General features: G+C 39.0%; 1 protein-coding gene across 1 annotated transcript in view; it reads left to right on the forward strand.

Annotated features, from left to right (window-relative positions):
- Positions 1–351: 351 nt before the first annotated feature.
- FCHSD2 (FCH and double SH3 domains 2) overlaps positions 352–17,008 on the forward strand; it is a 158,663-nt gene continuing 142,006 nt past the window's right edge. Inside the window, exon 1 of the mRNA XM_009705961.1 lies at positions 352–443. Within this exon, the coding sequence (XP_009704263.1) occupies positions 388–443 (56 nt within the window). The 5' untranslated portion in view covers positions 352–387. The remainder of the gene's footprint in view (positions 444–17,008) is intronic.

The following is a 17,008-nucleotide window of genomic DNA, read 5'->3' on the forward strand; positions in this document are numbered from 1 at the left end:
TTTTTTTGCCCAGTGGCCTACTTTTTCTTTTTTGGTAGGCAAAATTCTTTTGTTGCACACAAGCTACCCTCCCAGGGTCTGGAATAAAATTGCACTTTCGTTAATGGTTAGGCATAAGCATGAGATTCTCACCATGTACAGTGTAAGCCTGCTGGGGTGACAGCACTTATGGAAATCAGCCTTTATGAATGTTGCGGAGGGTTAAACTGCACTCTTAACTCTGTGCTTGGATTTTCCACTGAAATACACAATTTCAGAATAGATGAGGGACTACTTTTTGTTGTTGTTGTTGAAATTTGACTTAAGCTCTACAGAAAATATATGTGGTCTGTGGTTTTTTTGTAGGTGAAAGTTACACAAGAGCTAAAAAACATTCAGGTTGAGCAGATGACAAAACTTCAGGCCAAGCATCAGGCAGAATGTGAGCTACTTGAAGATATCAGGTAAGGTTACAGAAAATGCTACCAAAATTCCTTTAAGATCCAGTTTTTGGAAGAACGTTGAGTTACAAAACTTCAGGAACTGACGATGGAATTTCCTCTTTGGATTTCCTGCTTTTAGGCTGTTAAAGTTTTGACACAGCTGGAAATTATAACTGGAGCTAACACAATGCAAACCATTTTTTCTTCTCTTCAATGGGGGAAATGTTAAAAAAAAAAAAGTCATAAACAATATACAAAAAGCATTGGTCTTTTCAGCAATATTTCTCTATCTAATAGACTAAGACTTTGTTTTACCAGTTGTAAGAGGCTGCAAAAATTATTGAAATATTTTAAAACCATTGATGATTTATATCTCACTGGAGATAGCTTCGAACAGCACTTTTAAATTAATTGTATTTTTTACCAGAAACTTATAAGAAGATATTTGCATTTATAATTTAAAACTCTGCACAGGTTAAGATCAATAGAGAAAATCTATGTGACATCAATTGTGGGGGGTTTTATTATTCATTTTACCTAATGTGATTGCTTCTCTTGAAGTTAAAAGTTTGCGTTTAACAAAATATGGGGGTAGTGGGTACCTGGCATTATCCTGGCGTTATTGTTATGAATCAGTCCATTTGGAGAGGATCAATTTCTAGGATGGTTTCTCTGTAAAATATTCAGCAGTAAGTCTAGTGCTGTCCTGCTCTTTCTGGCAGTGTATAGTCCACCATTAATTATTTAAATGAGATTTCTTGCTTTATATTTGTATATAAAATGCAAATGTGTTAACTTTCACAGATGACATCCTGTTTGTCTCGCTCTCACAGTGTCCTCTCTTAATAAATCGGAATGTCGAGGCTTGAGCCTTCTCTCCACTGTTTTTCTTCTGTGGGTGTTGAAACGCTTTTTTTGTATGGAAAAGATCACAGCATTTATTTCCTTAGATGAAAATTAGTGACTGTGCAGCGTTTAAATAGCAAATGCTGAGTAATAAGTAACAGACTGATCCAAGGAATTTTTCCCCCCCTAGATAGGAACTTATTTTTAGAACATCTAGGCCAGGTACTACTGCTCAAGTCCGGGTTTTGTTAGCATTTCCTATTTTCAGGAGCTTACCATTAGTCTATATTCTGCTGAAAGATGTCATAAGCATTATTAGTCTGTGGATGCAAGACCAGGAAAACATGAAAATGCTGACTTACGATATTTTTCTTTAACGTAATTTAATTTCTACAGTTAATTTAATTGGTAAATGTTAATGTTATGGGTTAAGAAACCAGGTTAATGTATTCAATTCACTAAACATATGTGGTCTCTGTTCAGCGTTCTTGTTGCAAGCAATCTGCGTTTGCAAAATCACTGCATGGAGTTGCAGATTAAACATTTTTTAAACATGGAATCATGTGATAGTATATGACAGCTCTATTGTGTCAATGATTTGTTCAAATATCAGATAAGAGAGAACAAGAGAGTTTTTGCTTAAAAACTTTTGCTGGAAAAAAAAAAACAACAAACGATCTTGGTTTAGGATGCAGAGGCCTTTTAATTGCATCTAGCTGTGAAGGCGGAACGGGGCTTTGAAGACTTGGTAGTCTTGATACTGCGCCGATCGGTGTGTGACACTCATGTGAGAAGTTGGGTGTCAGCCTCGTCAACCCATTACTTGTGTATTTATGACTGTATTCAGGATATGCAGCCACCGTGATTCCGGAGTGTTCCAGAAAGCAATGCTCACTGGAACCACACACAGGATCTTTTTGTCTGTGGAACTAAGAATTATTTTTATAGAAAGTACCCTGCTGTTATCCAAAAGTATTAAATTGTAACTGAATGCTATTTGTTTATCAAGACTTGAGAGGGTTTGGGTCCTTCTGTAGCAGCGTTGGAGCTTTCGGGCGCTGCAAGAGTACAACTTGGTACTCTTGTATTATGCTGCTCTGAATTCTGCAAACTAAACTGCTGCAGTGGCAACGCGAAACTCTGACTACATGGCTTGCAAGCTAGTGATTAAGAATGCATATTTTAACATATTAAATTATTACAAATAATTACTGTATTTGTTAGCATATAAATGCAAGCATTCAGATCACATAGTATTTGTATAGGATTTAAAACTCTTAATTACATTTTTTATATCATTTCAGTTCGGTTTTCTATACAACTAAAAAGAAGTGATACAAAAAAAGGATCAGAAAGTTCTCTTATGAGTTCTAGCAAAACACATCTATTGTCTCGTATATTAGCAGATGATTTTTGGCAGCCTACCAGATCATAAGCATACTTGCCATTCCAATAGCTTTGATATCTTTATGCAAAACTGAGCACTGCTCTAAATGTTTGTAGTTTGAAAACTTAAGCTATGTCATTTGGAGAGGATGAAGACTGAACTACTGTTTATTCCGAACGGGATTCTTGGTCAGGGTTGAGGCATATAGGTGTAGCTACCTTTACTGTAACCCCTCTGCAGATACTTAATCTGCTTGAAGGCTGTACGTAAACAAAACCACCATGTTTATTTAAATCTAAGATATTTCTTCTTTTTGAGTGATAATACAGTGTTTTGTATGCAAGGACGTAGATTCAGGTCCTGAAGGCCAGGCAACATGTTTTGCCTGTGGAAAGCGTACTTGGGACTTGAGAAAACTCTGTTAGTAGCTGAGTGGAAAGCTTTACTGGGAGTTAGACAACTTTTAACACAACGTAAAATTCTAGTATCTGTTAAAAAAAATAAAAATCAAATATCCATTGCAGTCTTACAAACTGTGTTGTATTTCTCTTCTCTCTGGAACCTTAGTAGCTGTAAAGCTGAAGTATCTTTTCATGACTTGACAAGACTATAATAAAAAATGTGTTTTGCAATGTGTTAGCAAATAGGTTTAAAAATACATTTCTGTGTTTATAATCTCTATTTGGCTCTTCGTGTTACATTTCTTCATACTTAGTGAGTGGGGAATTTGTGGAACAAGTGATTCAGGATGCTTTTAGGATCATTGGCTCAGTTTTAGGCATGACATATGTTTATCTTCTGTAGCTCAGTAAAGCTACCATATACTTTCATGTGGTAGATCTGTGCTGGCATTACTATAAAAAGATTGTCTTTCTGGAACTGTGATGGAGAAAGAGGTTTTTCCCCCTGAAAGGTAAATGTAGGCTGTGTTGCTGTGAACCAGAAATCCTTTAAAGTTTCTCTAGGGCTAGAAGTACTTCCTTGCTCTGTCCACACCTGGCTGCTTTTAGGCAGCAAGTTAATTCCTACCCCCCCCCCACCTGGGACCAATTGGGTTATGAATGGCTGAATATGTCCGATGTGTTAGCAATTTTTGTATATTTTATTTTGGTTTTAAAGATTGCCTTATTTGATTGGTGGTAGTAAATAAGTCACACAAGCTAGTCTGAAATTGCCCTTAGTTTGCTAGCACATAGGCATACTTTCCTTTTGTGTGCATGCACGTGTCTGCAAAATTGTAAAGAGCTCCGTATAATCCACATTTTAATACAAATTGGTATTTCTGTAATGTATTTATATGCTATAGTTGCTTTACAAGTTTATAAAGCCTATCACGTAACCTTGAGCGTTATCTCAAGGCCTGCTTTGCAAGAGAACTTTATATGCCTTTACGGTTTTTGCTAATGTATTCTAAAATGTCTTTTCTAAAACTTCTTTGCTTTCATGTTTTGCCAGAGAAAATGAGGTTGTGGTTACATGGCTGTTTTAATCTGTTCTAAAGTCTGGACTGGCGCTGAAGGGCCAGCTCCACTTGCCAGCTGTTTCTGCTGTCTCCCTGTAAGCACAAAGACAGGTGAGCCATGTGGGTTAGGGAACTCACCCACCTGAAATCAAACCTTCCCTGACTTTTCTCCCCAAAAGGGATAATTTTTGGATAAATCCATTCCTGGATCCAGCTTGCTGCATGGCTGCACAAGTGCCACTGCTAGTGTGAGAGCTAGGAGGAATGAGTACCTGAGGAAGGAGAAGGAAAGCAAGACTGTGCAGTAGCCGCCCAGGTTCACGTGGGATTAAAGTCACTGAGGAACCGCAGCCTAACGCTCCTGTAGAAGGCCCAGCTGCTGCTTTGTGAACTATAGAGCTGGAAAGGCCACCGTAGTTAAGTCTTAGCTAATTTTTGCTGTCTGGATGTGTTGATCCTATGTTGCTTCATCACTTTAAGTCAGATGACTGTACAGCATGTTGGAAATAGATGTGAAGATTGCATGATTTCTGGCTAGGATGGAATAGCAGTACAGTCCTTTCACTTGTTGGGTCCCAAATTTAGTTTTTCATCACTTTCAACTAAGTTCATATGTAAAAGGAATTGTCAAACACATAGGCGTATAATCTTCGTGTGCTTCTGATATGGATGCAAATGTATGTACAGATACCTCATTCTGTTTCTTTTCCTCTTCTGTCCTTGTGGTTTCTCCCTCTGTACTTTTTCTTTTTTAAAATATCTTCTCATTGTTCAGTCTAGCATATATCCCAGTGTAATGTATCCTATAAATTAGTTCAGCTTTTTTTTGGTAAAGCTGCGTTCTCCTCTCGCTCTATGTCTGTGTCATTCACCTTTCTCCTGCTGCTGCCTTGCCTTTGTGTGGTATTTTCTACCATCCTCTCCTCCAAATCTCTGCCTTCTGAAGATTGTTTCTTCCTTCCAATTTGTCAACTCATTTTTTTGTTTCTCCTCCCAAATACTTCATCTCTTCTCTAGTCCTTTCTTTGTCGAATTTGGAGCTTGTGAATTTGGGCATCACCTCTATGTCTGAGTTGGTTTTGGATTTATTTATTTGCCTGCTAGATTTGTTAAGCCTCTGTGTTTACTTGCTAAATGGGGAGATCTTCTTGTGGGTCTTCCTTAACAATCCGAGTCGTTTCTGGTCTCAGATGCTGCTGCCCTTTCAGCGGGGCTGTGCTTCGCTTCTGCTCCGCTGAGACGTAGAAGGTTAGATGTGGAGTTTGTGGGCGAGGGAAGAAGGAACTTACTGGGGATTTGTGTTTATGTGCTCAGTACGAGGACAGAGTATTTCTTTGACATCTCTAACTTGGTGTCTCGTTCCTGTCTTAACAAGCCTGAGTGAACAGTACAGATACATTCATTCAGGCTTTTACTTTTTTTTTAAAAAAAGTATCTGTAGATAGCTAGTTGCTGCTAGTTTTAACATGTCATTTTATGTACTGAGTTATGCTCCACTTAATAAAGTTGCATGTAAGCTTTTGCTGTGATTATACTTTGTACTCTCCAGTGGAATTTGACTACGCTGCTGTAATCTCGCTGATTATGTTGGTAGGTTCATGATAAGGTTTACAGCAATTCTGGCTGTGAGTCAAGCTACTGAAGTAGAAACTAACTGCAGTTCCAATTCTAAATACAGTCAATCTAATATAGCAGCTACAATGCAGATCACTTAACAGATACCGTGTTAGGGAAAAGTCTCGTTGCGGTAGGGATTGCGCTGCAGAAGGATAAGTAGCTGGAAATGAAAACTGTGAAAGAATATGTATTTGTATGTGTGTATAGCCATATATATTAGGGTGACATAAGAGATTCTGAAAAATTATGAGAAAGCTTTACTTTTTCTGTCCTCAGGCAAAGTGGTAGTGAGGAGTTTACCTTTCTTCCTGTACTTTCGGGTCTCCAGCTGCAGGGAATGCAATTTGTTTGGATATTCTTGAACCCTGTATCGGGCTCTAGAGCATGTTTGCCTCTGGCTAGTGGGTATCTGATAAGGCCTTTTAAAAAAAATTCCTCTCTTTTTGTGAGGCGGTCATCTTTTTTCCGTTATGCTGCTCAGAAATTTGTCCTTCATTGCTACCTTTCCTTTTTCCTTCAAGGTCATTCACTCCATTCAGCAGATGTAATGCTTGCTTCTGGTGTTCTGGCTTTATTTAAGTACGAGCAGAGTGATTTTCTGTGCTTACAGGTTCTGAAATCTGCAACCTGCCAAAGTGGAAAACAGCAGAAGAATTAGAAAAACTCATGAAAGCTGTATGCACGATATTGTTTTAGTCTGGGTTTGACTCACAGTTGGGAAGGTTTTCTTTGTGTGACTACTGGATCTAGAGGCTTAATTTTTTTTTTTTCTTTAAAGCTTTCAAATTTTTTTAGGAGTTGATGACATTTCTTTCCTCTTGGGTTGATCTTTCTCACTACTAGTGAGTATTTGGAGGTTTTTTTAATTTATTTCCCCCCCCCCAAGCTCTGTTAATTAATTGAGGACACATAGCATAATTCTTTGCCATAGACTAAATATGCAGAAATTTCAGAAATTTTGAGAAAAGTTGGTAGTGTTACTTCTGAATAATACTCCATATAAAGATACCATAGAATCCGTGGTCTGGGCACGTTACCTATAATTAGGCAGTCCTTTAATGAGATGCTCACATTCTTGACGGAATTAAAATCTGGTAATGTTATGACTGGAACAGTTTGAGGGAAACTTGGAATGTACTTTAAAAAAATGTTGCCTACTGGGCGTGGAAATCCAAGTTTTGAGGGGAAAAAAAAAAGAAGTTTCAGTATAAACATAGCCACAGTGTAATGATTCAGGCCTATCTTGGCACAGTGCAATTGAGAAATGTACCACGCTTTTTTTTTCATATCCCTGACATAGAAAAAGTAATGCATCTCCCTGTTTCAGTACTTCTAAGTAGCTTTACAGTTTTTGGTTAACTGATGAAGGTTAAATTGTCAAAAGATGATTCTTTGGGTTTTTTTTTGTTTTGTAGCAGAAGCCATAGTGTAAAAAAACAAAACAAAAAAACCCATTTGTCACATCAGAAAGAAAAAATTTTTTTTTGTCCATTTTAGCTTTAAGGTTTGCACTTGAATGAGCTTTTGTTTATTAAAGCAATTCCAGCACATCCTCTGGAAGTCTGATTTTTAAGGGCTTGTGTTTTCTTAGAGGCTTTCAAGAGAATTCACACTTGTTAGGTTAGCTGGTGGGCACTGGGCCTTTAGTGTGCCTTTGTATTGGAAGACAGGAAAAAGAGGATTCTGGTTCTAAGTACAACACATGCGTTCTTTGCCAAAGGTTGCATTTTCAGTTTTGACTCAATGCCCCCTTTTTAAGAATGAATTCTTTAGTTTGCAGAAAGTTGTGTGGGTGGGTTTTTTTTTCTGAATTTTATCTGAGTATGGCCTTTCTGAGACCCAGCTATCTTTTTTCACCACAATATTACTTGGCAGAGCTCTAGAAAACCTGCAGTTGCAGTGCAGTTCTGTGAAGTTGCCTTTGTTACAGATTTTTATGGTGACAATTGCAAGCCATATCTGACCATTGACCAAGTTAGGTATGTGTGTTAGAGTATATGGTACAGGGTAATTTTAAAGGAACAAAGCGCACTTCCTTTGATCCACTTATCAAACCCAAGCCTGATTCTGTGAGGAAGGCTTTCCTTTGAGGCTCTAAGTATTTTTGGTCCCAACTGTTACTTCCAAAGCCCCGTATATAAGGGGAATTGAAGATGTTCAGAACATGCCACGAATGTCATGATAAGCTGTATTAGAAAGAGGAAGAGCATTCTTATCATTCCAGACACAATTAGTGTAGCCTGGCTTAATTTCCTATGGTCTTGTGTTGTGTTTGTTTCATCTTGTTTGGTGGGAAAAGGTTTTGTTTTGTAGGTTTTTGCATCCTTTGCCAATAGTGCTTTCAGCAGCTTTTGCAGACAGTGCTTTCAGCCTTTTTAGCATAACCTACACAAAGAGTTCTGTAAACAATACCTGCTGTGGCTTGGGACATGGAGGCTCTTGATGGAGGACACTCCAACCTTTTCATCTAGCTTCGTGGCTGAAGATGTTTTTCTTTTCTTCCCCTCCGCTCCATGCCAGCCTTGTCTTTCCTCTGAAAGTGATTTTAGGCACTCACAGGTGAACATGGACATGATTCTGTGTTAGTCTAGTTCATGGTGCATCACATTATCTGTCTTGCGGGCACAGATTCTCATCTCTTGCCTCTGCGAGAAGGGTGTGGTGAATATCAGGAGGCAGTATTACACCACCAGAATTGGCTTCACCGAAGTGTTTTTGACCGTGCATCAAGCTGGCTCAGAACAAGTTCAATTTTTGTCATGCTGAAAATACCCGCTAGCACATTGTGAACACTGATTCTTGGCAATGCCGATGTTTGTGCCACAGAACTGGAGTTAATCGGAAAGTAAAACATTGTCTGCGGTCCCTAACGCAAGCAGCGTCGCAGGTTGGTATTTCTAAGGCACAATAGTAGTAAAGAAAGATGCCTCTGTTCTTAGAAGCTGGCATGACTTGGAGAATGTGATAGGTGTTGTTGTATCTGAAATGGTTTTTACGTTTTTACTAAAAGTTATAATTGGGACCTGCGAGTATTTTCTGTCTCATAAAGGCTAGTTGATCCTGATATAAACGGGTGCTGAAGATCCTCTTAGGAAATGTACAGAATTTATTTCATAGACCTGTTTGGCCGGTCTCTTGATGGTGCATTGTGTGAACTGCCTTTTAATGTTTGAGTTTCTGCATTGGGGTCAAGTCTGGCTTTGGGATCAAAAGAGGACAGCTGGGCTCATCTCCCATCGGGAGCCCTTGCAAACCTTGTACCTTTTCAGTGCTAGCGAGTGAGGAGCTTGCCCTGACAAATGAGGGAAACGATACTATCAGCTCATACCTCATGTAAATACTCTTCATAGGGGAGGCAGAGGTAAAAAGAGAGATTGTTTTTGTGTGTGGTATTTTTTTTATCCCCCCCCCCCCCAGGCCAATGTAGTGTGGTTATCTTGACTGCAGAGCACTTAGTACCGTGTTACTTTGCTTGTCATTGAGATCAGCTTCTCCTGGTCCTACTGGACGTTGAACTTAGCCGTTATCTTGTATTAAAGTTGGCGACTTTAGTTTTCTGATGAATATGCATCTGAGGTGTTTGTTTTTTTTTTTTGTCTTAGTGAAGTCAGTGAGCTTGTTTAATCTTCTTAATCGCTTGCTGCAGTATGAAAGCACATGAAAAAGGTGCTCTGCATTCATATTTTTAAAAATAGGCTGTAAAAAAGGAGCAAAACCTAATAAAACCAAAGTTATTCCAGTCAGGTATTTGCAGTAAATGAAACTGGTTTATAATAGCTCAAAGTAGTGCTTTTCTGTTTGTTTTTTTATAGTAGTTTAAAAAATTTTCAATGACACTTTTCCAAAATGCATAGTAGGAATATGTTAAGTTTGAGGCTTTTTATTGAATTAATGTTGGTAAGTGTACAGTTGTGTTTTATTTCTGAAATAAACACAATATTTCCAATTAATACTTGAGGAAAGAGAGAAAAAGTAACTAAAAAGTATCTATTGAAATCTAGAGGGTTTTTCCCATGTGCTACTGTAAGCATGTAGATTCTATTCTTAGATTTTTAAATTTTTTTTTTGAAGTTGTTCTTAGTGTTCGGAGATGTTCCTTGTAAGAGTCCTCTGAGTTATTTTAAGTATTCCTTTCTTTGTGCCTGTGGGAATGCGGTTAGGTCCAATCTCCAGTGGCTTCAAGAAGGTTGTTCACACGCATCTCTATCCTCCTGCTCTTTCTCCAGCAAGCATCCTCTTAATGAGAAGGACAAAGTGCGTTGGTGTCTAACGCTATGAGAAGAGCCCAGCCATGCAGAAGCCTGTCAAAGATTTATGGTGGTAAAACCACTAAGGATAGTTATTTCTAGCTCATGTGCCAGATACGAGCCAGTGTTAGTGAAGAAAATTTTGGCACTTCTGACAATGTTTAAATACGTACGATACTGAGCATAAGTTATTTTTTTGGCTCTGCTATATTCTGTATGTGTATTTGGAGGGGAGAAAAAATGGGAGGAGGCAAAAAACCAAACAAGCCACGATTTTTCTTGAGGGTATAATGTTTTAAGATGGTCTCAGATCAGAAGTGCTTTTAAAGATGTTTGAATATAAGAATAAATGAATTTGTATGTTTTGTGAAACATTCCTGGCAATATTCAGAAAGGCTGGAAATTTGAGAAATTATTTACAGTTGTTTTCTAAGGTTATAAATTGCGGAAGTACCTTGGTTTTATTTCAGAGTTTGAGAACGACAGAGGTGAGGGCCTGAATTTTTTTCAAAAATGAAATCAAATTGACCCAAACATTTTTCAGACTTTCAGCAGCATAGTAAAATAGCTGTATTCTCTTGACATAATGGTGAATTTCTATCTTGAAACATTACCGTATGTTAGGCTGCTGAATTTCTGTTAACATTTGATCTAAAAATCACTGTCTATCCATCCTAAACCAGGCAGAGACAGAGGAGAGAGGCTAGAATGACTTGTTAGTTAAAAAAATTTCAGAAAAGCAATAATAGGCAGCATTCCAGGGTCTTGTTTTCTGGCAGCTGTTTTTCGTACTGTTGGTGTCTGCCCAGCCTGGTTTTAGCCCATCTTATCTCTAAATGCACTTTGCGCATTTTCAGCTGTGTTGCCAGTAGTGGAAAAGGGCATAGGTGGCAGTGGCTTTATAGGTTATTTTAATGTGCTTGTTGTTTATGAAGTTTTCTTTCATGTTAATTGATTTTTTGTGATTGTGTCTAATTATCTCTGTGTGATCTAAGCTGACTAACTAAGAGGCCAAGTAAATATAGCTGCCTAGTAACACCTAATTAGAAATAGGTACTGCTTTTGAATTTTTTCTTTGTCTTCTCATTCTTCCCCTCTTCTTCTCAACGGCGTTGGTCCACATAGTTGTGTGAGGGACATAATACACAGGTAGAGCATTCACATTTTCTGTACAAGATGTGCTACAGTATTTATATGTTTGTGTAGTTGGAGGAAACCAAGCCATTTCTGGGAATGCTGGTATTACTTTCAGTAATCAGCTCCATCTGAATTACAAGAAGAAGAAACAAAAAAGAGAAACAAAGAGGACCATCACAAGGTTGTTTGTTTATTTTTCTCTTTAACATGAGTTGCAACAAAACCCAGACCTTTGAAGTTTAATAAATTTATTTCAGCAGCTCCTGTGGTATTGGTGTAAGGTAATAAACTTGAGTCAATTCACTGTACTGGCAATACCAGAATACGTGTGTGCTCTTTAAAAGTAGATGTGCCTCCAGCGTATCTCCCCTGAGGTGTCTACCCAGTAAGAACTTCAAACTCTGCCCCACCTTTGTTCTGCGCTGCAGCTTTTGCCTTGACAGAACCAGCTGTTTTTTACTTAGGTGAGGAAATGCAGTGGCATACAGCAGTTGCTCTTGCTGTGTATGTTTGATGTTATACCCCTCTGCTCGCATGTAGCACTGCTTTACAATTTGGCATATGTAGTTTGTCCTCCCTGATACTGGGTGGGAGGAGATAGTTTGGTGACTGGAATGATCTCTGCCCTGCTGTCGAGTTCTGCAATGAAAGCTATTGGGAGGGGAGTATTTGTTTTCAGGTATGCCTAAGCAGGATAACAGCAAGATGTGGGAATTTGCAAGCAAAAGGATTCAAAGCTCATGATTTGATTTCCTCTGTAGATCTTTGAGCAATCTCATTTTTTCTTTGCTGTCAAAAGAACAGTCTGTATAGCAAACATTAATATTTTTGGGTTACTGAAGTATTTTGTATACTAATATCTTTGGGTTTGTTAGCGGGAGTTGTAGCTATTCCTTGTATTCGACATTTTACACCCAGTAGTAGAAAAGAAATGAAAGAAAAGTAAATTCTGCAGTTCCTTTGAGCAGTTGTCCTACAGATACAAACTGGTCTTACTACAAGAGGAAACGGCCTCAAGTTGTGCCAGGGGTTTAGACTGGGTATGAGGAAGAATTCCTTCCCCAGAAGGGTTGTCAAGCGTTGGACCCGGCTGCCCAGGGAAGTGGTGGAGTCCCCATCCCTGGAGGTGTTTAAAAGCCGTGTAGGTGTGGTGCTGAGGGACATGGTTTAGTGGTGGGCTTGGCTGTGCTGGGTGAGTGGTTGGACTTGGTGATTTTAAAGGTCCTTTCCAACCGAAGCGGTTCTATGATTCTGTGATTCTGTCTGCTTCTTAGCTGTTTTCTGTGTGTTTCAGGTATAAGTGAAGAGCTCAGAAGTGTAACGATCTGGGAGGTGCTGACTCTTTCCAGTCACTACCTCTATACATAGTGGCAGACTTGGGAAGTGTGCTTGTTCTCTTTGGGCATCTGAGGTTTGGTTTTGTTCCCCCCCCACTGTGTAAAAAAAGCACTTGATACAATGTGATGACCAACGTGGAGGCTTTCAGAGTAGCATCTGCCTAAAAACTTCCAATCTATCAAAATGTATGCAGAGCTTAAAAGATGTGCATTATGCTCAGATAGATTAACCCCCCCCAAACAACCAAAAACAAACCAAAAAAAGTTTAAAATTGTTTGTCTGTGTATTACTCTGTGTGAAAGCAGATTTTGTTTAGTTACTATGAGCTAATCAGTTGTGTAGAAAACAAAGGTGGCCATAGACTGTAGTTTTTTTAAGCGTTTGAAGATTAGGCTCTTTTGCCAGGGAGGTAAACATAATCTTTGTTATTACATGAATCTTTCACTTGTAAATCTGCAGAATTTTGATGCCAGTGTCCAAAGACCATTAAAGTTGATGTTTCAGTCTGCCTGTTGCTGGGGGAGAAGTAACTTGACTCTCTGTAATGCCAGGAGAATTAAATCCTCTGTGTTCTGTAGCAGCTACTGGGCATTAGGTACTCAAGAAATTGTATAAAAATGTACATAAAGCATTTGGGCATCATCTAGTGTGCTGCTGAATCCTGATAAAAATGTTCTTTAATTCTTTCCTCTGCATGTGCTTCCTATTTGCGCTCCCTTTTCTTTTGGTAAGAGGCTGCTCTCTTCATCTTTAATGATGAATGCAAGTAGGAGTGAAGATATGTTTCTTTTAGTTGAAATCAAGGCTGGTGATATTCTTATTCCTGATTTCCTGGGGAGACTTGGACTTCTGACCAGTCGTGATCTGTGTCCTGCAGCCAAGGTTTACCTTTACTGCAGAGCTCTGCTGTGCCAGAGGAAAGTGACAGTCGACGGTGGCCTTTGTTCTGGAGTTTGGGGTAGTCTTTTAAACACCCCAGGCCTAGATTGTGGAGCGCGTTGAGCTTTGATCTTCCCCCAAAAGTTCATTTTACTTAGCAGGGATGCTTTGATGTTCGCTGGAGCTGAGCAATGCCAAGTCCTTCACGTGGAGGTGCACTGCAGTGCTGCTGTCCCGTTAATAATGGAGACCAGATCTTTTTGGCCAAAGAGATGTTACTATGAATCCAGGCGCATCCAAACACTTTTCTACTCTCAAGTGAGCAAATAGATCTGCCTGTGCTAGAAGTTTTTGACTTTTTTCTTTCTGAATTTAGCAGGTTAGTTCAATATTATGCTAGAGTAGGGCTGGGCTGTACCTTGTTCAGAGCTAGCTACATGTTTGAAACACATTTTACCTTATCTTCACCTAGCTGTGCTGGCAAACTCCCAGGGCAGAGGCAGCCTCTAACAGCAACTGTGTTCTGGTTTTACTGTAGCTTTTCATTCAGGAAAAATGGTCTAACTATATGATACTCCTGCTCCCCAAAAGTGCTGTTTTCATAAAGGAATTTCCAATTTTGTGGTAGTAAAAACTAATTCTTAATTCCCAGGTAAGCAGCTGAGTTGCGTTTGCCCTTGGGGAAGATTATTCTCTGTTGGGCTTCCTGTTCTGAAGTGTTTGTAGCAGCTGATGCTACTGCAGGTAGTAAGCAAGATCAAGGAAAGCCAGTGGCAAGAAGAAAAGACTTTCAAATACCTGTTTCGGGAGGCTGGTTGGCAGTAGACTTAAGTTTCTGCTTTTTGGAAAAAGGGTGGCGTGGGACTCTGGCTTGTCTTCCCCTGGGGAGGAAATGATCAAAGCAGAATTGGAAACCGCTGGTGGTACTCAGAAGAACCTTCCCAGGTGAAATGGGTAGAGGTAAGGAATGCCACCACTCCAGAAAAGGAGATGAGCTGAACTGGAAAATGAGCAGTTCAAGGATAGGCAGTGCCTTGGTCACAAGTGGCATTAGTAAGAAAACACTAGGGTTCTGGTTTTGTTTTTTCTTTTCCCTACCCAGCAGATGCTCTGCGTACAGAAATTTAGCAGCCTCCACTCCTTTTCTCATTATTTCAACGACACCAAATTCAAAAAGCATAATTCTGTTCAGTGTCTCCCCTCTTGCTTCCTCCGAGCCCCATCTGGCCCAGGGATAAAGTACGTGAACTGAATAGCGGGGAACTGAACAACCTTTCCATTGCTTATTTAGAACAGGCATTCACGATGGTAGGGCTAGTTGTTTTTCCGTGGTATATGGACCACAACCTGTAACAGCAATGTAGCATTGAATTATTCTGGCAGGGAAATGAGAAGATGGTGGTGGGAGGAAGCCTGCATTTCACAGTTCTCAGTGACTGATGGATCCTATTCCTGCATCCAAGGTACGGGCAGGTTTAAATACCCTTTGAAGGAAAACTGTGAACAGTATTGTTTACAGAAAGGTATCTGGTAAGCAGGAATGTGCTTTCTTGTTAGGACATCTGTGTACAGAGGAGCGTACCCAGCTGTGGGTAAGCAGTTAGGTTGCTTCACCTGGCTTGTGGGGTGACATCCACCCTTAAACATCTTAAACCCACTTTCTTTGGCAAAGTTATGAGACTTTCCACTGACGAGGCTGAGGTGTGGGCGCATTCCACGCCGACTGTTGTGTGTGCGGTAGTCTAGGAGAGATCTGCAACGAATAGCAGCTGTTTCTTAAACAACAGCAGCTTTTTGTGAAGGTACGGATGGGTTAGCACATGGAGCGGTGTGATTGGGGTGTAAATAGCGCGTGAATATTGCCTTCACACAGAGACACCTCGTGAACAGTATTTTACTGGTGAATGTGCTGAATGTCTGCACATTGCGTGAAAAATGGAGATAAATTCTTTTCAGTTGTAGCTTGTTTTCTTTCTCTAAAACTCTAGAAGGAATACTCTGAGATACACCTACAGATATATTTTAGGAATTGGACCGCATATTTTCAGTGAGCTATTAAATTCTATTGACTTAAAAAATAACAGTACAGGTACTGATTTCTTACAAGACAGAGCACTTGTGCTTTGAGGAAAAAAACATTATGATAATTATTATTACTTGTCAAATGCATTAAAATACAGAATTTGACTTATGTCAATGCTAATGACAATGAAACCTTGTGAAGGGCATCATTTAAAAATGAAGCACCTGTATTAAAAATATAGGTAAAGAAAGGAGAAAAGTCTTCATAGTAAGCCTGGGTGGCACCGTCAAGATTCCTATAATGTGACAGATGAGTAAGGTAAAAGCTCTAAGGTGGTTGTTGCCTACTACAAAACATTTTGCAGATCCAGGATGAAATAAGCTGGGTGAATGATGAAGTGTGTCTTGGCTTCTTCAGAGAGCTGTTAAGCAAATGGGGATCAAAGAAACTCCTCGTATTCCTGTTTTGTAAAAACTCCTGGTAGACTGTCTGAATTATAATATGCTAGTGTTTTTCTAAATAGGAAATATCTTGAATATGATAAATCAGGTTTGGGTAAGCTATAGGAAAGTACCTTTGTATTTGTCTAAATTGTATCTCTCCCTAATGTTTGCGTAGCTTCCCATTTCAAAACAAAAACTCATTAGCGATCATTTTAAATACACTTAAGCTCAAAAACCAATCTTCGTATTTGTTGTAAATGCTAATGCTCTAAAGATGGTGTGCTTTTATTTTGAAAACGGTGAATGAAATGTTCATGCTCACCAGCAGCTTTCTGGTTTTTCTTTTTGTTTTCTTTTTTGTTCTACTAAAGGGAAAACTCTATTGTTTTAGCATTGTTTTGTGTCTGGATGTCGTGTTTCTCTGATCACATGCTGGACTGCTAATACTTCTCTGAGACAAATTGCTGAAAACATTGACTATGTTTGAGGTTACAAGAATTCTCTATATATAGTGACAGAATTGATTTTTTTTTTTTTGGCTCTGTTGCTAGTGGCAACTCATCCTAATCCAAACTGTACAGTAATGTGATTTATGGTGAGTACATTCCTCGCTGTTTAATGTTGTCTGGAAATTTTTTTCTGTGTGCATTGCTAGAGGGTCATTGTTGAGGCACGAAGTAAAGATATTTCATGGTTTACGAAAGAGTCGTTTATCGTAGGTTGTGTGGATTAGAACATTTTAAGTGATGAATAAAATTGTGCTTCAAAAGCATACTTGAAACTGAAAGTTGGGAGAAAATTGCTTCATCACTTTTGATCAGTTTATGGAGGAGAAGCTTCTGATTAATTAGAAGCTTGTGCTGATAAAAATCACAATATCTACCATTTAAACTCGAGTTTGTTTGTGGGTTTGTACTATCACACTAAGTATTTTGCATATATGTTACTATTTTTGTTTAAATCAGATAACTTTTACTGAGCGTGTTTTACATACGATGTTAAAAAGCTTGCGTTACAAATGTGACCAAGATGTATGTTATGCATGTTATAAAGAGCACCTAAACTTGCACCCACTGGCCTATGCCAGTTGTGATTGACCTCTAAATGTCCTGGTGAAAATGGTGACTTGATAACACGTTGTATGGGGAAGGTGTAGGTTTTAAGTACAGCAGTTAAACTATTGTGAGCAAGCAGTATACTCTTTAAA

The sequence above is a fragment of the Cariama cristata genome, unplaced genomic scaffold, assembly GCF_000690535.1.
Source record: "Cariama cristata isolate BGI_N322 unplaced genomic scaffold, ASM69053v1 scaffold1948, whole genome shotgun sequence".
Classification (NCBI taxonomy): Eukaryota; Metazoa; Chordata; class Aves; order Cariamiformes; family Cariamidae; genus Cariama; species Cariama cristata.